Genomic DNA, 22,067 nt, shown 5'->3' with positions numbered 1-22,067 from the left:
GTGTTACATGTACAAGCGACATATTGTATCTTGATGGTTGTCATGCGCATTAATTTATTTTAAAACTGTTTGCATGATGAATAATGAGTGAACAGTTTGAACAAGCTGTTTCATAACTAAATTTGACATTTGACATATTAAGTGTGACCTTGACCTTAAAGAACTTAATGAAGAATGCTAAAGATACAGTCAAAACAAGCTGATTTGTGGCAAATTTTCACTTTTGACCTCTAAGTGCTTCCGTGACCTTTGAAATAGCGAGATAGGTATAACATACTGGAGGCCGTCTACCGAATAGTGGTCATTTGTGGAAAGTATTTTTAAATTGAATGATGAAAGAAAGAAAAATAACAGTGCAAATAAGCTGTCAAAACCTTTAACCTTGACATTTTAGGTAGGGAGACGGTTGTCATACACAACGTATCCTCTTATTATGTTGGTCTTTTATTGTATTTAAAAATTGTATGACTAATAACGAAGTTACTGTTCCGACAAGATCGGACGTACACAGTAACACACATGCACATAACTATTGTACCTATTATATTGAGCTTTTTTAAAGTGGGCTCGCCAATAACACTAAATAATAATCATGAAGCAGTTTCTGAAATGCAGAGCAGAAATTTATACTTACAGCTATAAAATGATGCTTTGGATTAGGGGATGTGTAAATTTTCCTGTGGGTTTTCCTCTCAAAGCTATACTTGGGCATTTTAGCTCTCCTTGCCTGAATTTCGTAGTGTGAGACATGGTGTGGGTGCTTCCGCTTGTGCCTAGGGTAGTCTGGAGAAAAATTAAACACATTATTTACAATCAATTATCACGCCAATGGTTAAGTGAAAAAAATGCCTTATCCGTTAGGCAGCAAACTGGCTATGTTGTTCTCAACAGTTTAAGATTGGAGCCGGGTCCTTTACATTGGGAGTTGTAATGTTTGTTTTTGAAAATAAAAGAGTTTTCAACATTTTTTTGCTCAAGTTCAATTCATTGTGCTAGATAGGGAAATGGACTTTATGTTTTATATTATTTAAACAAGATGTGTTTGTGAAACACAATGTCCCCCTATATGATGTTTGACCTTGAAGGATGACCTTGACCTTGACCCTTCACCACTCAAAATGTGCAGCTCCATGAGATACACATGCATTTCAATTATAAAATTGCTAGCTTCAATATTGCGAAGTGACATTACATGAGCAATTTTGACCCATATATTTGACCTTGAAGGATGACCTTGACCTTTCACCACTCAAAATGTGCAGCTCCATGAGATACACATGCATGCCAAATATCAAGTTGCTATCTTCAATATTGCAAAAGTATTCATAAAATAAGCGATTTGGGCCACATATATTTGACCTCTGACCTTGAAGGATGACCTTGACCTTGACCTTTCACCACTCAAAATGTGCAGCTCCATGAGATACACATGCATGCCAAATATCAAGTTGCTATCTTCAATATTGCAAAAGTACTCATAAAATGAGCGATTTTGGCCACATATATTTGACATCTGACCTTGAAGGATGACCTTGACCTTGACCTTTCACCACTCAAAATGTGCAGCTCCCTGAGATACACATGCATGCCAAATATCAAGTTGCTATCTTGAATATTGAAATACTGCAAAAGAGTACATTAAATGAGCGATTTTGACCCATATATTTGACCTTTAAACTTGAAGGATGACCTTGACCTTGACCTTTCACCACTCAAAATGTGCAGCTCCATGAGATACATATGCATGCCAAATATCAAGTTGCTATCTTCAATATTGCAAAAGTTATTGCAAATGTTAAAGTTGGCGCAAACCAACCAACCAACAGACCAACCAACAGACCAACCAACAGACCAACTTACAGGGCAAAAACAATATGTCCCCCACTTCTATAGTTGGGGACATAAAAAGTGTTTGCTGTTGTTTTGGTTTGTTGTTGCAGGGTAAGGAGGTATGAGAGGAGGTAGGGTTTAAACTTTAAATTGGGAAATTTAGGTACTCATTTGGGAACAATGTATACTTTTTTGGCAAAAACAACAACATTTAAATAGCAATACTAACTGGCAATTATTGATAAATTATTACTGCCAAGTTATATATAATTCTGTATTGCCAAGTAAATAGGGTTATGTAGGTGGTGAAAAAGACTTCTCCAAGCTGTAGGTTTTTTAACAAATACTACTTAACAGAGATATTTTTAGAGGGGCTGAGGGGGGCTTTCAATCAGGAATTTTAAGTACTCTTTTGGAAATACTCAAACTCACCATATTCCTCGTCTGCCCCGTCTATGAACCCTTCATCCAACTCTCGATCCCGCTGACCCACTGGGATGTACCCACCCCGTGTGCTACCCTGGCGACGACCCTTCTTCTGTGTCAACAGGAACGACTTCCTTTTGCGGCCCTTCTTAAGCAGATTCCGCTGGGAGCTTGACTTTATTGCGGGCCTTGGGGCAAAGTGGAGTGGGCCTAGTCGTTTCTTCTTGTTGCCGTAGCTATAGTCTGAAAAAATTAGACTAGATCAGTACTGTTGTACTTGTGTTTATCTAAAACAAATAAGATGTTGTCAATGGTTCTATACTTTTTCATATCATTAAAAGTAACAATTTAAATGGCTCTATATCAAACAAATGGAAACAATAAAGTCAATCACCTTTTTTCCTTGATATAAGCCACTTGATGTAAATAAACTGAAGATGTTATGCATTTTTATATATCACATACATGTGATAGGTTAACATATTTAACATTTTCAGATTATATGACTTTAAAATACCAAATTGAGTTAAATAAACTGATGTAATAATGCATTTTGATCTTTAGCATAAATGTGATATGGCAATATGCATACTATTTACATCAGGTCATTCACTTTTTAGGAATATCAACAACAAAAATATGCACATTATTGTTTCCATTTATCTAATATGGAGTCAATGACATTAAATATCACGTGCAAAAAATACTTATACCACATGCAAATTATGTGCAACTTCTGCATATACTTGTAAACATAAAGCATCTGACCATATGTCAAAAGAGTAAAAGTATTTTTAAGTGCAACATATTTGGTTTAAATGTAGTTTTAATTATATTCCTGAAAACTAATTAATGGTACTCATACTAATTCGATGTTACTAACTGTATTTGGTCATGGTCCAGTGTAACAAACCTACTTATAACAACTCTATGTTTCTCACTATATGTAGTCTAAGTCTAGTGTAACAGATGAACTCATGATATATGTATGTTTCTCACTATATTTGGTCTTAGTCTAGCACAACAGATGAACTCATGATATATCTATGTTTTTCACTATATGTAGTCTAAGTCTAGTGCAACAGATGAACTCATGATATATCTATGTTTCTCACTATATTTGGTCTTAGTCTAGCACAACAGATGAACTCATAACAACTCTGAGTTTCTCAAAAGGGTTTTTTTCCTCCTAAGAGACTGGCCGTTTTACCCCAATTTAAGAAGTTACCAACTCAAATTTTCACAATTAATTAAGAGGGCCAAGATGGCCCTAGTTCGCTCACCTGAGAGGAGTCAGTTCATTCAATCTTTACCAAATGTCAAACTTTACCTAAATATTGTCCAGACAAACATCCTGGTCAAGTTTCATCATTATTAAACCAAAACTCTGGCGCATGGAGTGTTTTTATTTTTGTAAGATTTGACCTGGTTACCTTTATTTTGAGTTGACCCCCCTAACCAGACATCAAACTTTGCTTACAAAAATAAATATGACCAAGATTCATAAAATCTGAAACAAAATTGTGACCTCTAGAGTGTTTACAAGGATTTTGTATAATATAATGAAAATTTGGACAATGTAAGGGCAATTATTATGGCATTTATTATGTGATTTTGCTCAATATCAAACTTGACTGAGATCTTTCAGCATCTTTGATAAAGCATACTTGAGAAATGTGAATGCTAGAGTGTTTACAAACCAAATGTGGACGGACGAATGGCAGATAAAGACCAATCCTAAATCCTCTCCTGAGCAATCAGGTGAGCTCAAAAGTGTGTTTCGCCGATCTGAGCCATTTTTCAAATAGTCCAAGAAATCAATAAAACCAATGTATTGACTAAGTTTCACGATGATTAGTAAAAAAAAGTGACTTATATAGTGCTCGATCACAAAGCTTCTCTCTAGTCACATATGGAAAACTGCCCCACCCCCCTGGCGGCCATGTTTTTTTACCGATCGGGACCAATTGCAAACTCATCTGAGATATATATAAAACCAATCTTTTCACCAAGTTTCATGATCTCTATAGCCAAATAAGGAAAACTGCCCCGCTTACTGGCGGCCATGTTTTTCAACGGACCGGTATTACTTTTGAACTCAACCAACATATCATTAAGGCAAACATTTTGACCAAATTTCATGAAAATTGGGCCAAAAATGTGACTTCTAGAGTGTTCACATGTTTTCAATATATACATATGGAGAAAAATGCCCCGCCCACTGGTGGCCATGTTTTTTCACCGATCTGGACCATTTTCAAATTCGTCCAAGAAATCAATAAAACCAATATCTGACCAACTTTCATGATGATTGGGCAAAAATTGTGACTTCTAGAGTGTTTACAAGGTTTCTCTATAGCCAAATTAGGAAAACTGCCCTGCCCACTGGCAGCCATGTTTTTCAATAGACCAGACCCACTTTTGAACTCAACCAACATATCATTAAGGCAAACATTTTGACAAAGTTACATGAAGATTGGGCATGAAATGTGACTTCTACAGTGTTTACAAGGTTTATCTTTTTTTTTACCTAGTGACCTAGTTTTTGACCCAGCATGACCCAGTTTCGAACTCGATTGAGATATCATTGGGACAAATCTTCTGACCAAGTTTCATGAAGATCTGACAATAAATGTGGCCTCTAGAGTGTTTACGAACAAATGTGGACGGACGGACGGACGACGGACAAATACCGGTCACAAAAGCTCACCTGAGCAATCAGGTGAGCTAAAAAAAGTTTGCAACTCATTTTTTTTACAATTTTGAACAGTTTACAACTAATTTTGTCATACAATGAGCGGGCAAAGGCAGCTTCATAAAGATGGAAAAAAGCTCTGCTCACTGTATTTGGTCTTGGTCATCTGCTGACAGTTCTCAGGACAGTTCTCCAGCACATGTAGAGGGCTGATGATGTAAGGACAGCACTCGAGCTTGATGCACACATTACGACAATACTCCTCCAGCTGGTCCTCTCGCTGACATGTCTCCACCACACCACTGTGCACCTTGCCTTTGTACCTGCAAGAGAAAAACATGGCATGAGATATGTCTCCACCACACCACTATGGACCTTGCATTTGAACCTGCAAGAGAAAAACATGACATGAAATATGTCTCCACCACACCACTATGCACCTTGCTTTTGAACCTGCCAGAGAAAAACATGACATGAAATATGTCTCCACCACACCACTATGCACCTTGCATTTGAACCTGCCAGAGAAAAACGTGACATGAAATATGTCTCCACCACACCACTATGCACCTTGCATTTGAACCTGCAAGAGAAAAACATGACATGAGCCTTACTCATTGAAAAAGAGGTTAAGTTAAGCCTGTGCAGTCAGCACAGGCTAATCAGGGACGACACTTTCCGCTTTAATGTATTTTTTTGTTTAAAGCAAGTCTCTTCTTAGGGAAAATCCGTTTTAGGCAGAAAGTGCCTTTCCTGATAAGCATGTTGGAATGTGCGGATTGCACCGGCTAATCTGGAATGACATTTTATGCACATGCATTTTACCCTCTCTTGACAGAGCCAGGCTAATATTTATCCCAAGGGCATGGATTCCCCCATGTTCCTTATTTGTTTCAAAAACTATGCTTATGTCAAAAACAAACAGGTTATAGCCAAATTTGACTGTTTGACCTCTAAGTGTGACCGTGACCTTTAAGGTAATGAGACACTCAGTATCCTCATGGCAGTCATTTCGTGGTTAGTTATTTTTAAATTGCATGATGAATTCATGGCCTAACTTTTGACTGTTAAGTGAGGCATTGACCTCTTAGGTAGGTAGCCATGCTTAACGCACACAATGATGTCTCCTCATGGTGGTCATTAGTATTTATTAATTTTAAACTATAATAGTTTCTGATCAAACTAAATGGCAAAGTTACAGTCAGGACAAACTGTTTAATGGCACAATTTTACTTTTGAACTCCTTGTGTGCCCTTGGCCTATGAGGAAAATGGACCAGTGTTTAAAACCAAATATTGTGTCATAATGGATTGCATGCGTGCCTAGTTACGTAAAAAGCCATCAATACATGGAAGAGTTATGGCAGATAAAGGGATTTTAAACGTATTTTATTGCTGTTATACATAATAAACAAGAGGACCCTGAGGAGTTTTAAAGTTCACCTGAGAAACTGTAGCTTTGAGGTTCAATTCTTCAGACACTTTGTTTGAGGCTAGTTTGGATCACAAGGGCAGAAATTTATATATAAACATAAGGGCCAAGATGGCCCTAGTTCGCTCACCTGAGAGGAGTCGGTTCATTTAATCTTCACCAAATGTCAAACCTAGATATTGTCCAGACAAACACAAGTTTAATCATTATTGAACCAAAACTCTGGCGCATAGTGTTTTTGTTTTTGTAAGATTTTACCTGGTGACCTATATTTTGAGTTGACACCCCATACCAAACATCAAACTCTGCTAACAAAAATAAATATTTTGACCAAGATTCATAAAATCTAAAACAAAATTGTGACCTCTAGAGTGTTTACAAGGATTTTGTATAATATAATGAAAATTTGGACAATCTAAGGGCAATAATTTTGGCATTAATTATTTGATTTTGCTCATTATCAAACTTGACTGAGATCTTTCAGCAACTTTCATAAAGAATGCTTGAAAAGTGTGAATGCTAGAGTGTTTACAAACCAAAAGTGGACGAACGGACGGCGGACAAAGACCAATTCTAAAACCTCACCTGAGCAATCAGGTGAGCTAAAATGTGCGTTTCACCGATCTGAGCCATTTTCCAACTTGTTCGAGAAATCAATAAAACCAATGTATTGACTAAGTTTCACGATGATTAGGCAAAAAATGAGACTTCAGTATTCGATCACAAGGTTTCTCTCTAGTCACATAAGGATAACTGCCCCTGGCGGCCATGTTTTTTTACCGATCTGGACCATTTGCGAACTCATCTGAGATATATATAAAACCAATCATTTCACCAAGTTTCATGTTGATTGGGCTAAAAATGTGACTTCTAGAGTGTTCACAGGCTTTTTTTACTATATAAATATAAGAAAACTGCCCCCCCCCCCCCCCCCCCCCCGGCAACCAGTTATTCAACTGACCGGAACCATTTTTTTAACTCAACTCTCGAACAAGGAAACAAATGTTCTGACCAAATTTCATGAAAATTGGGCCAAAAATGTGACTTCTAGAGTGTTCACATGCTTTCACTATATACATATAGAGAAAAATGCCCCGCCCACTGGCGGCCATGTTTTTCACTGATCTGGACCATTTTTGAACTCGTCCAAGATATCAATAAAACAATTGTTTTGTCCATTTTTCATGATGATTGGGCAAAAATTGTGACTTCTAGAGTGTTTACAAGGTTTCTCTAAAGCCAAATAAGGAAAACTGCCCCGCCCACAGGCGGCCATGTTTTTCAACAGACCAGAACCACTTTTGAAATCAACCAACATATCATTAAGACAAACATTTTGACAAAGTTACATGAAGATTAGGCATGAAATGTGACATCTACAGTGTTTACAAGTTTGTTGGGTTTTTTTACCTAGTGACCTAGTTTTTGACCCAGCATGACCCAGTTTCCAACTCCATCGAGATATCATTGAGACAAATCTTCTGACCAAGTTTCATGAAGATCCGACAAAAAATGTGACCTCTCTAGAGTGTTAACAAGGTATCTCTATAGCCAAATAAGGAAAACTGCCCCGCGCACTGGTGGCCATGTTTTTCAACAGACCAGAACCACTTTTGAACTCAACCAACATATCATTAAGACAAACATTTTGACAAAGTTTCATGAAGATTGGGCATGAAATGTGACTTCTACAGTGTTTACAAGTTTGTTTGTTTTTTTACCTAGTGACCTAGTTTTTGACCCGGCATGACCCAGTTTCTAACTCGAGGAGATATCATGTGGACAAAGCTTTTGACCAAGTTTCATGAAGATTGGAAAAGAAATGTGCCCTCTAGAGTGTTTACGAACAAATGTTAACAGACAAACAAACGACGGACAAAGACCAGTCACAAAAGCTCACCGGAGCAATCAGGTGAGCTAAAAAAACATCGAACCTCGAATAACAATTAACACATAATGTTTCACACAACTACACTGTATTATTATGAAAACATTAATAGTCAAAGGGGAGTAACTACTGTAAACTTATATGCAATATTTAGAAGAGTTGTCACACATGTTACATGACCTTAATTCATGATTGTTTACAAGCCTTTTTACTATATAGATATAAAGAAAACTGCCCCGTCCCCCTGGCAACCATGTTTTTCAACGGACCGGAACCATTTTCAAAACTCAACTCTAATATAAAGGAAACATATGTTCTGACCAAATTTCATGACAATTGGGCCAAAAATGTGACTTCTAGAGTGTTCACATGTTTTCAATATATACATATAGAGAAAAATGTCCCGCCCACTGGCGGCCATGTTTTTTCATGGTTCTAGACCATTTTCGAACTCATCATAGATATCAATAAAACCACTGTTTTGACCAACTTTCATGATGATTGGGCAAAAATTGTGACTTCTAGGGTGTTTACAAGGTTTCTCTATAGCCAAATTAGGAAAACTACCCTGCCCACTGGCGGCCATGTTTTTTAAAGGAGTGGAACCCTTTTTGAACTCAACCAACATATCATTAAGACAATTAAGACAAACATTTTGACAAAGTTACATGGAGATTGGGCATTAAATGTGACTTCTACAGTGTTTATAAGGTTTTTCTTTTTTTTTACCTAGTGACCTAGTTTTTGACCCAGCATGACCCAGTTTCGAACTCGATCAAGATATCATTAGGACAAATCTTCTGACCAAGTTTCATGAAGATCTGACAAAAAATGCTGCCTCTAGAGTGTTTACGAACAAATGTGGACGGACGACGGACGGACGGACAACAGACAATGACCGGTCACAAAAGCTCACCTGAGCAATCAGGTGAGCTAAAAAGAACTCTTCAATAGTGTTACAGATCAATATTTAAATCTCTGTGCCTTGCTATTTGAGAGATATTCCAAATGGTATTTAGCAAAGTAAATTTTTAAGGTTATTTTACAATTTAAGTCCAAATAAATCATTTTACTCCTTAGCTAGGGACTACAGAAGCATGATCAAAGCTATGAGATGATGTTTCAGAAAATTTAAAAATTATTTTGCTATCTGTTCATGTTGTAAAATGTGACCCCTGGGAATAGGTCAGTTTTCAACCCTGAAGCATGATTTGAATAAATTTTGTAGAGGAAAGAACAAGAAAATGTAAAACAGGTGACCATGAGCAAGCATTTTGCATCTTCATTGTACATAATTATTAACATGCTTGTGTCATTTTTCCTTAGATTATTGTCTGTAGAGTACAATACCAACTAATAAATGAGTTATTTCCCTTCAAGTGTAAGGCTTAGCAAGTGCAATCACGTGCTGAAATATAATAGGTCAACTTTATGCCATTCAACTTAACAAAATAAAGCATGAAATTCAACATACTTTGCTTTCAAAACTTGCTGAGTCATGTTTGGATTGGGAGCACCCTCTAGCTGGATTTCCTTCAAGGCCTTGGATGACTTGTATGCAACGTTGATTAGCTGACTCAGCACAGCCTTCAGGACCAGGTCCATGGGTCCAGGACCAATGGAGCACGGAAGGTCAGCTATACGGCCCTTACTGAGGTAGGGGCCTGAGAAACAGCGATGGTTGAAGTAGAGCTTGGGGCACCAGGGGCCTGAAAACATGAGCACCAGAGTAGTTAAAACCTATTAAGGCTAATTGACAAACTGTTGAACTGCTTTCATGTGTAGAACCAGTGCTTGGTGTCATTTGGAACGTTCCTTTGTCACTAGAATGGCAACAGGTCAAAAATGACAGGATGTTTTATGGTGAATGTGAAATATGTTCAGTTAGAAATAGAGAATGCTTGATGTAAGGTATCCATTTATGAAATCCTTTTCACAGTGACTTTGATGTTCCCCAATAGAACTCAAAAGCAATCCTTAAACAGGTCTTAATTACTCTAGAATTTTATAGTGCAATGCGAATGTTTTTGGTACTACACTTGTCTTTAATGAGAACTATCAAGATTAATGCCTCATTATAGTAACAGCATAATGCTCAAGGCAAGAAGAAAGATTGAACTACAAAAGTCTCAAAGACAATTATGCCCCACAAGGCAAGTTTTGACACACTAAAATCCAATTTTATTCTGCAGCTGACAAATGGCCAAAATCCAAATCCAAATCCAGCAAACCAAATTTTGAAGATAAAAATCATCTACACATTAAGTTATGAAAGTGTGAGCACAATCTGTCAATAAGTTAGAAGAGCTAAACAATCAATATTTTGGAACTAGAAATTCTATGATGGAAAAACAGACAAAGTGCAATAATTCTGCCAAAACTCATTGCAGCCGAAATTCCCTTCTTTACGATCATTCAAGGTCATTCAACTGTGTACGTTTGAGCCAGATAAAGTCGTACATAACATCAATTGTTTAACAATATATTCTATAGTCACTTTAATGAATTTACAATTAAAAAAACACATGCACAAACATGCATACTTTTCCAAGATATCCACAAATTCTTGAAGCCCTTTACATACAAGAAATATTATCCGCCTACCTATGTCTTCCGCTCCATGAGAAAGTGTGACGGCTCTATACACTGCCTCGGTCCTATAGCTGAAACAGAACGGGTATTTAAAATAAACATCATGTGAAAGTAGCCCAACAGAACAGCTTTCAGAGTATTTCAAAGACCTGCCCATTATGATTAGTTAATGACTCATCAATTTTGTTAGGCAACAATTGTACAATATCTCTTAATACTTGAATGCAGCCTTATGTAGCTTGGGCCCATATTCACAAACCCATTCTTAAACTTATATTCAAATAAATAAAAAGAATGTTCCTTATTCTGGGACTTAAGTCTAAGAATTGTTTGGTGATTATGGGCCCTGAGACTGATTTTTAATCAAGAACAAAACTGTTCTGGTTGTTGAAGCTTTGTTAGTTTGTTAGTATGTGGGTTTTTTTTTTAAAGAAAAACAGGAAACTATATCAACTGAAAACCATTTTTTATTACCCATGTACGTGGTTATTTACCCAATTACGCAATTGATATGATCAATTGCACTCTATTGGTCATTGTTGGCTCAGGTACTACTTAAATGTATCCCAGGTTCTCTTAAGAATACTTAAATGTACCCGGGTACGTTTCAGTATATTTCCTGTACCAGGGGAATTCTTACGCTAAATTGGTCGATGTCGACTTTTTTTTCCAAATTATGTTCATCATATTTATGTCAATATTTTGTAAAATTGCCTCTATATTATCGAAACTCCTGCCTATATTATCGAAACTCCTGCTCAAAACAAGATTTATTTTTTTTCAAAGAGAATTTTGGTTCATATTCCGTAGCGTGTTTCACGACATCGGATTTTAGGCGGGAATTCAACTACAGTCCAAATTGACCTGGTACGTGGTAGTATAGTTTAAGATCCCAGGGTACATTTAAGTATACTTACGAGTATCCAGGGTACATGAAAGTAGTACCCGACCTACAATGACCAATTGAGCGTCAATTGCCCTTAGGCTATCACCTCCTCGGTTTTATGACCTTAATCCAGTCAAAACTAGAGCTTTGTCACAGACGTGACGAATACCTCCACATGCCGTATTGACACTGAATATTTTGCATGCTGTCTTCACAAAAAACAGCTAACAGCATGCTCAACGTTTTTAACGCACTAAGTGACGCCGTAACCTAGTTTTAACCCGGCGTGGCCCATGTTGAAACTTGACCTACACATCATCTAGATACAACTTCTGACCAAGTGTGGTGAAGGTCAGATGAAAACTACTTGAATTAGAGAGCGGACACCATGCTGAATGTGTAAAACATACTCAGTGACCCCGTGACCTAATTTTTGATCTGGCATGGTCCATGTTCGAACTTGGCCTTAAGATCATGTAGATAAAACTTCTGACAAAATTTGGTGAAGATCAGATGAAAACTACTTGAAATAGACATCGGACACCATGCTGAATGTTAAAAGACGCACTAAGTGACCCCGTGACCTAGTTTTTGACCAGGCATGGCCCATGTTCGAACTTGGCCTACACATCATCTAGATACAACTTCTGACCAACTTAGGTGAAGATGGGATAAAAACTACTTTAATAAGAGAGCGGACAAAATGCTGAATTTTAAAAACACACTTAGTTACCCCGTGAACTAGTTTTTGACCCGGCATGACCCATATTCGAACTTGGCCTAGACATCATCTAGATACAACTTCTGATCAAGTTTGGTGAAGCTTGGATGAAAACTTTAAAACGCACTAAGTGACCCTGTGACCTAGTTTTTGACCCAGCATGACCGATATTCAAACTTGAGCTAGACATCATCAAGATACAACATCTGACAAAGTTTGGTAAAGATAAGATGAAAACATCTTGAATTAGAGAGCAGACACCATGCTAAATATTTAAAACGCACTACGTGACCCAGTGACCCATATTCGAACTTGAGCTAGACATCATCAAGATACAACATCTGACAAAGTTTGGTAAAGATCAGATGAAAACATCTTGAATTAGAGAGCAGACACCATGCTAAATATTTAAAATGCACTACGTGACCCAGTGACCCATATTCGAACTTGAGCTTGACATCATCTAGATACAACATCTGACCAAGTTTGGTCAAGATCGGATGAAAACAACTTGAATTAGAGAGCAGACACTTAATAAAGACCGACCGACACACCGACTGACAGTCAAGCTCACTCCTATATACCCCCTAAACTTTGTTTGTGGGGGTATAAAACGCATGATGGAACTGACACCAGAGAAGCGAAAACAGGGAAGAAATCTGGTAAAATAACGCTGTAAAATGTACTGTCCAAAAATTTAGAGTAATAAATTATTGACAACAAGAGATGTGTTTGTCAGAAACACAATGCCCCCTATTGCGCTGCTTTGAAATAAAATTTCAATATATCATTAGGCAGGTATGGAAATTATTTCCTTTTTAAAGCTTATAACTTCCCTTTGATTGTATTTTTTTTACTTTTGACCTTGAAGGATGAGCTTGACCTTTCACCACTCAAAATGTGCAGCTCCATGAGATACACATATATGCCAAATATCAAGTTGCTATCTTAAATATTGCACAAGTTATGGCCAATGATAAAGTTTTCGGATGGACTGACGGACAGACGGACAGTTCAAATGCTATATGCCGCCCTACCAGAGCCAATAAAGGGGATGTCTGAAAATTTGGGAGTAATTACGTTATCAGATTTGGCTAAACCTTTTTTTTTTTTTATGAAACCTGATAACAGAAAGACCAGATATAATGGTTGACAAGAGCCTCTTGCTTACAGGCAAAGAATTTTTGCTACATACCTGTAGATGGACATTAAAACTATATATTACATTTCAACACTCTTTAAACAGAAGACTCAAACTGGCAAATATGCAAGGATACGAATAAGTCGAGCTCTAAAAAAACAGGGTTAAATGCGTATCTGTGTTGTCCCAGATTAGCCTTTACAGTCTACACAGGCTAATCTGGGACAAAACTGTCCGCTTACACTGGATTTCATTAAGAAGAGTCTGGAATGACACTTCATGCACATCAATTCAAACCTGTTTTATCAGATTGATGCTAAAATACATTGTGGGTGGCCATGCAGGGTAATGAACACTGAGTGTAAAAAAAATAAACTAAGAACGTTCAAACATAGACATTTCTTGAAGAACTTAACAACAAATATCAACATATAAAATATACAAAACCTTTTCCCTATCCTGAAAAAGATTACTAATTTCACATCTTCTGCCACTTTGAACAACACACTTTTTTTAATTTGTCAATAAACCATTCCACTAAGTAGATCTCATAAACCTTAAATCAGATTAAATAACATAATAGCTTTACCTAAACATTAATTTACCTATTTATTTATTTATTCTTATAATTTCTGATTAAATTTTATTGCTATGTTTTTTAAATACTTCAACTATTACATTGAAATGGAACATTTCTTACAGCTTCTTAATTCTGAAATTTTCAACACAAGGTATCAGCCGTGCTTTGGGAAAAATAGGGCATACTGCACATGCCTAAAGTGACAACACTTTCCACTTTATGGTGTGTGTTTTAAAGAAAGTCTCTTCTAAGTAATAATCCAGTTAAGATAAAAACAAGGGCTGTCTGTAAAACATGCATGTGTCAGTTGTAGAGGCAGCCATTGTGTGAATACATTTTTGTCACTGTGACCTTGACCTTTGACCTAGTGACCTGAAAATCAATAGGGGTCATCTGCCAGTCATGATCAATGTACCTATGAAGTTTCATGATCCTAAGCCTTATTATTCTAGAGTTATCATCAGGAAACCATTTTACTGTTTCGAGTCACTGTGACCTTGACCTTTGACCTAGTGACCTGAAAATCTATAAGGGTTATCTACCAGTCATGATCAATGTACCTATGAAGTTTCATGATCCTAGGCCTAAGCATTCTTGAGTTATCATCCGGAAACCATTTTACTATTTCGAGTCACTGTGACCTTGACCTTTGACCTAGTGACCTGAAAATCAATAGGGGTCATCTACCAGTCATGATCAATGTACCTATGAAGTTTCATGATCCTAGGCCTAAGCGTTCTTGAGTTATCATCTGGAAACAATCTGGTGGACGGACCGACCGACATTTGCAAAACAATATACCCCCTCTTCTTCGAAGGGGGGCATAAAAAGTGTCGCATGCTTATCTGCGACGACACTATGCACATGAATTAATCCGTTTCCCCAGGACAAGACTAAAATATATTTACAGAAATACCCGGTAAGCAAAACTGCTCCTTTTTGGTTTTCAGTTGGGACATAGCAAGACTTATCAACACATCGATGTTATGTATAAACAATAAACAGCATAATGCCCTACATTCTACTAAGAAAATTAGCTTAAAAATTGGGTAAATATCAGGGGCAAAATAGATCCATGTTAATTATCTGTAATAACAGAGCAGAGTTTCTGTCAACTCACTCGTTCTTATCAGAACCGTTAGTTTTTACCAACAAAGTCATTTGGGGGACTCAAATCATGGAGTGAACACCATACTTACTCTGATGGCATTCGCTGACATCGTTTTGCCTTTATTGGTGGTTTAAGAACATAGTTGTTGCTTTCACACCAGCCGACAGGGAACAAGTTGTGTGAATCAATGTCCTCTATATGACTGGGGACATCTCGCAAGTGGTCCAGGTGAATCCACAGAAGGGGTCCAACTATTTTTGTAATTGTGGCAGCACATATTTGATTATCATTTGCTGGATTGACAGCTTCTAACTTCATGCCTCGTTCAAATTCATGCTCATCTGTTCCCTACATAAGGAAGTGAAATTTTTGTCTCAATAATTACAAATAATACAAGTACATATGCTATAGTTAAAAAACAAAACAGAAAAATGCTTAATATTTTCAGAAAAACAACAACTTCTGTCCAAGTAGAGGAGAAGACATCTTATAAGCTTTAACTTCAATAATATTAAATGTATGAAACAACTTATATGTGTTTAAATGCATATTATCAATGACAACCCATTTCTATAATCAGTGTTTTCAAATGAAATAAAAACATTAAAGGTTTGGGACCCAGAACTTTGTCCATTAAGCAAAGAATGAAATTCTGTTCTACAGAATTTATGACATGCCATTCACCTATCATGAAGTGTTCAATTTTAGTATATACCTGTTAAAAATAACCTCAAAATACATGCTAAATATCATTGAAATACAAATTGACAGAATAAAAATCCATATGATGCTTTTTGCAAATTTTTCAATTCAGCTTTACCATAACAGCTTGACTATTTTAAGTAAGAGCTAAATTTAAGGGTCACGTTAATATGAAAGTAACAAATTAAAATCAATTTGAATATCAGCTACAATTCTATTTTGAACTTGAAACAGCACCAGATTGTTGTTTTTATACTTTCTGGTGCAAAACTACAAATGCCACTATTTAATCCTAATAAATTTACAAAATTTTAGTGGCAGCGTGCTATAAAATCTATGATGCCAAGTCCACAACATATAAACTGCGACAAGACTTTGCAGAAAGTGAGAGTACACTGAAAATTATACCACCAATAAATCAACAGAAGTTTGTTCATTGAAACATTTATGGCGCAGCCCTGAAATTGCATGATAATCAAGTTGTTGAAACACGCTTTGTTTTGTCCAAAGACACAATCTCTAGACCTTTAAGTTTTGTCAATGGAATCAATATGAGAGAATGTACAACAGTACTTAAGGACCTTTATTGTTCATGTTCATCTTATATTGTGATAGTGTTTTTAAATTGCTTGAAGTAATGAAAAAGACGGAAAAAACAAGGCTATTGTCAAGCAATACCGGTATGTTCCCCTACCGGCTCCACCATTGTCAGAAATTCCACCATTTTCAGAAATTTTTTATATAATTTTTTTTTTTGGTTGCAATAGCAACCACAATTTTTGACGTAGGAACAAAATGAAATGACGTGCATAATGTCCATATTGCCATCTATCCATGTTGCAAGTTTCATGAAAAAATATTAAGAACTTTAAAAGTTATTGCAGGATCCAGAAATCACCATTTTCAGCAGTATTTCTAGTCTATTTGTTGCCATAGCAACCAGAATTTTTGACGTAGGAACAAAATTAAATGACGTGCATTATGTCCATATTGCCATCTATCTATGTTTCAAGTTTCATGAAAGAATATAAAGATCGCAGGATCCAGAAAAGTGTGACAGACTCACGGTCGGACACACAGAGCGCAAACCATAAGTCTCCTCCGGTGAAACCGGTAGGGGACAATTATCAGTAGCGTCATTTTACTAATGTGACTTATTTTCCAGAAAATATGGTTCGCTAAATGAATATTTTAATAGTTTTTGGTATATAATAAATATTATGCTAGTCAAATGTTCCACCTCTCGTGTAATACAGCCTTCCACAATTTGAAGCCACTCAACTGATGCATACTCTGGCAACAATTGACAATCATAATATTCGGCATGTATTACATACTGAGTTGAACAGTTTCTCTGGGGCAGCCTTGGCTCCACATCTCGTGAGATACTCGCCCCAAACGAAATCACCATAGTACCAACCTACAACAACAACATCTACATTGGACCAACCTAGAAAAACAAAATCAACATTTGACAAACATTTGAATTTTGGCGGGAGAATTGAGCAGTGATGTTTGGCTGATGACCAGCTCCTGGTTAAATTGCTCCTAAATATAGGAAATAGTAACAAAGAATAGTGATTTTTGGTACCAGACAATAAGTAAATGTGTCTTTAATACATGGAATATATTATTATCTTCACAAAATGGATGTAAATATTGATACTTAGTGAAATAGTGTTTTTTCTGAGCTGAAAAATTGGACTTTTTTAGTGCATTGAGAGGATCCCTGATCAAATTGGACCAATTAAGAATACACGATAACAATAGGATTAAAATTTCCTCGTGATTGGATTATACATCTGCAATACAGTGATAATATAACAATACCCCATTATGAGCAGTAACGGTAAATCTGAGCAACTTAAATTGAATTTCAAAGGACAAAAGCCTCAGACTAAACCAGCTAACAAGAAGCAACGTGCTGATTCCCGTAACAGTACAAAACAAGAGATGTGTTTGTCAGAAACACAATGCCCCCTACTGCGCCGCTTTGAAGCCATATATTTGACCATTGACCTTGAAGGATGACCTTGACCTTTCACCATTCAACATGTGCAGCTCCATGAGTGTCCAGCTCCATGAGATACACATGCATACCAAATATCAAGTTGCTACCTTCAATATTGCAAAAGTTATGGGCAATGTTAAAGTTTTCGGACAGACGGACAGACTGACTGACTGACGGACAGTTCAACTGCTATATGCCACCCTACCGGGGGCATAAAAACATTTGAAAAACCAATAGAAACAGAACCACATTTGGACCAAAACAGAAAGAAAAACTTAACCTATTCTATAGTTAATTGTCAAACACTTTAACATTAAAGTAAAACAACCTGATGCTAATTTATTATTTCAATGGTCAATGTCTGCAGATAAGTTGTAAATCATTTATGTTCTTATACAACAAAGCTGACTACTGGGTAATAAGTTTAAGACTTAAAAGTCTTGTTGTACCATATGCATCAGCGTTGCCACATTAAAACCACTTCTTTATACTTAACATAACAAAAACATATTTATAAATGACCAATCAATACAGACAGCAATACAAACACCAAAACTTACCCGGGGGAGGCATCAGTCGGATGCCTTTACACTGGCACCAAGACACTGGGAAAATACCAAGGTATTCAGAATGACAGCTTAACTGGATGCTCTCCCTTTCAGCAGGGCCTCTTACATCATCGATCTCGATAACAAAATATAGGTTGTTGACCACTTTGACAACTGTTGCTGGGGATATACCGTTTGCACCAGGCACCAGCGCTTCTAACTTCATACCAACAGCGAACTGGTGTGGTTTTGGTTCGATCTGATTCTAAAATGGAGTGCATCATACAACATTTCATTCAAATTTCTCATGAATTAAATTGAGCCTTGCTCTGTGAAAATGGGGACTTGAAGCATCTGCGTAAATAGTATCCCCAGATAAGCCTGTGCAGGTCACACAGGCTTTTTAAGGACAACACTTTGAGCTTTCATTAAATGTTTCATATATACAGATTATAGAGTTCTAAAAAGGTCCTTTGTACCGTAATTGCTCTATGTTTTCGGGCACTTAAAAATAATTAAAAAATTTCGTGTCCGAAAACTTAGATACGAAAAATATTCATAAAATACAGGTGTCCGAAAACTTTAAGTGTCCAAAAAAAGCGTCAATTGTATCAACGACTACCGGTAATAGCACGCGCTTGTAAAATACCATGCCGTATAGTATAAATTACAGTGATATATTTTTGCACTGCATTTTAAATAATTTTAAATGCTTTATTTGTTTGACAGAAAGTTACTGCAAGGTTGTACTTTGACCAACGAGTTCAAAGATAAACATGTGATGTACCGATACTCGCTAGTATGAACCTGTAATTAGCGCATTAAAAAAGCAAACTATGAATTCTTAGTTTGGTCATTTCCGATAATTGTTGTCTAACTCCTTCAATTGTTCGTAAAACTTGCAATAGGGTGCATCACACTTTGAAGCGTTTAGTATTTGTCACAGTTATTTTACTGAGAATGGGTGGTATAATATCGGTAGATAATTGAACTGTTAATTGGCACTACCCATGATAATTGTTATTACGCTTATTATACTATCGGGCAAAACCATTGTTTAATACCAGCTTACAAGGTTATTTACCCAATAACGCAAATGTAATGGTCCGTTGCCCTCAGGCATGCACCTGCCATGTTTTAAGATGTTAATCTGGTCGTATAACCCCTTGATCGAAGTGTCATTAGATATCGAAAACAGGACCGAAATGTGGTAAATAACGCTGTAAAATATATTGTCCGAAAACTTAGACACATTAATTATGGACGAAAACTCATATGTCCGAAAATTAAGAGTCACGAAAAATAATTATTTTTGCTAAAAAAAGGGGTGTCCGAAAACTTAGAGTGTCCGAAAACATAGAGTAATTACGGTATATATTTTGACTTTGACAATAATTAAACACATCATTCAAAACATATATATTACAGGTATAATTCAAGTGTAGGTTTATAATAAAAACAATTCATTGTATATATTATGTATGAAAACATAAAACTGAAGCTTGATTGGTCATTTTCAGCTCCGGTACTACTTAAAAGTATCCGGGGTACTCTTAAGTATACACCAATATATCCTGGATACGGAAAATTCAATAGGAATATACTAATTTTGTCGTTGTCAGCTCATTTGTTCAAAGTAATTATGCTCATTTTTTATGTCAATATTCTGTTAAATGGCCTCTATATTATCTAAACTCATATTCAAAAAGGCATGTTGAGGCAAGATTTGTTCAAAGAGAATTGTGTTTGGTAATGTGGTAGTGCGTTTTTTACGTCATTGAATGTTGGTGGTTGTAAAACTTGAGTACAGAGTTAATTTTTTGCTGGGTGCCTTAAAGTGTATTTTCCATACCTGGTGTATATTGTAGTATACCTAGAGTACCTATGGTACTTTAAAGCAGTGCCCGGGCTAACAATGGCTTATTGAGCAAAATTGTAAGGAGGCATATTTCGACAGTTAATAAAGCTTACATTAAATGTGTTTTTTGTAAATGAAACTGTGACATACACACAAACACATGAACACTTATAAATGAAAATCTAAACAAAGTACTTTTAGTTTCAAAAAGTAAATATAGTTTCGATAATGGTTTTAAAATCTTATGTCTGGTAATAAAAGAATCTAATTGACACTTCGTCATAACAGTTTACCTGTTAATTTTACATTCTGGTACAATTAATTCAGATTTCAAAGTCCATGTTTACATTAATATGAATAACTCATATCAAATGAATCTCGTTCATGGAAAAAAGGGCTTAATTCATGTGCGTAAAGTGTCTTCCAAGAGAAGCCTCTGCAGTCCACACAGGCTAATAGGGAACAAAACTAAACGCTTGTAGACAAAAATTGTTTAAAGGGCGTCTGTTCTAAACAAAAAATCAGTCTAAGCAAATGGTGTGACAGAAGATTACCCTTTTAAAGATTTCACAGGCTAATCTAAAACGACACTTTATGCACATGCACTAAGTTCCATTTTTTAAGAGCGAGATACAACTTAATTTGCGGCAGCATCTACCTTGAATATATCCCCAGGTAAGGGGTCTGTCTCTGCCTCCTTGGTCGCCATCTGCAGAATCTCCAGCCAATCTTCTTCCGTCTTCTCATCATGGATGTCTGCAGCAGAATTCAGCCTTATTGTGCATCTAACAGTCTAATATTTATACTTGACACACACTAGACTACCAGGATAACTCTTATTTTTCGAACACTCGCAATTTTTGGGCACCCCATGTTTTTAAATAATAACTTTGTGTAACTTAACATTTTCCAGCATACGAGTTTTTATCCATATAAATGAAATTATAAATATTCAGACAGTCTATTTTACAATGCTATTTTACCAGAATTCTACCGTCACGCTTTTCTGGGGACATCATGTGTTTTTACAACCAGATTAAGGTCATAAATCCGGACAGATGAATGTCTTGACGCATTGGCCCGTGACATTTGCATAATTGGGTAAATAACTATGTATAGGGGTACTAGACAATTGTTTCACCTAACAGCTTAGAGTGAAACATATTTATGAGTAATTTATAGTATGCAACTTTGTATTTAACAAGCATTTGCTTTTGGTTGAAACAATAGATGCTATTCAATTTGCATTCTCATGTCTGTTTTTCAACAATATTTTAGACTGTCCTTAATTTCCCAATACCTGTATTTTTTGTCTCTAAATTTGTGGACACCTCTATTCTTCAAATATTTTTTTGATCTTAATTTTTGGATATGAAAAAAAAATATATATAAGTGGCTGAAAGAGCATTACAGTACATCAATATCACACTTTACTTGCCATGATTATTGAAACAAAATTGTGGACAAACAACTATTGCAGTTTCAGCTCTACCAATCTATATGACTCTGATATTGAAAGCAGCTACATATATATGATTATCCACATTCATTGCATGGAAAAGAAAGAATTATCAATAACGGATTGCAGTTTGACATATTGCAGAATAATTACCCTGACCTTGATTTCAGAGAGCCACATAGGGTAAC

General features: G+C 36.3%; 1 protein-coding gene across 1 annotated transcript in view; it reads right to left on the bottom strand.

The window, feature by feature from the left end:
- Nucleotides 1-22,067, bottom strand: part of LOC127860610 (uncharacterized) — a 75,624-nt gene that overhangs the window by 7,577 nt on the left and 45,980 nt on the right. The window contains 9 exon segments of the mRNA XM_052398847.1: nt 635-783; nt 2,263-2,499; nt 5,099-5,274; nt 9,745-9,979; nt 10,875-10,933; nt 15,390-15,649; nt 17,341-17,423; nt 18,575-18,827; nt 21,079-21,176. Coding sequence (XP_052254807.1) covers nt 635-783; nt 2,263-2,499; nt 5,099-5,274; nt 9,745-9,979; nt 10,875-10,933; nt 15,390-15,649; nt 17,341-17,423; nt 18,575-18,827; nt 21,079-21,176 — 1,550 coding nt within the window.

The sequence above is a fragment of the Dreissena polymorpha genome, chromosome 1 (genome assembly GCF_020536995.1).
Source record: "Dreissena polymorpha isolate Duluth1 chromosome 1, UMN_Dpol_1.0, whole genome shotgun sequence".
In the NCBI taxonomy this organism is placed as follows: Eukaryota; Metazoa; Mollusca; class Bivalvia; order Myida; family Dreissenidae; genus Dreissena; species Dreissena polymorpha.
The sequence above is the reverse complement of the archived record's forward strand: the minus strand, read 5'-3'. Positions and strand labels throughout refer to the sequence as shown.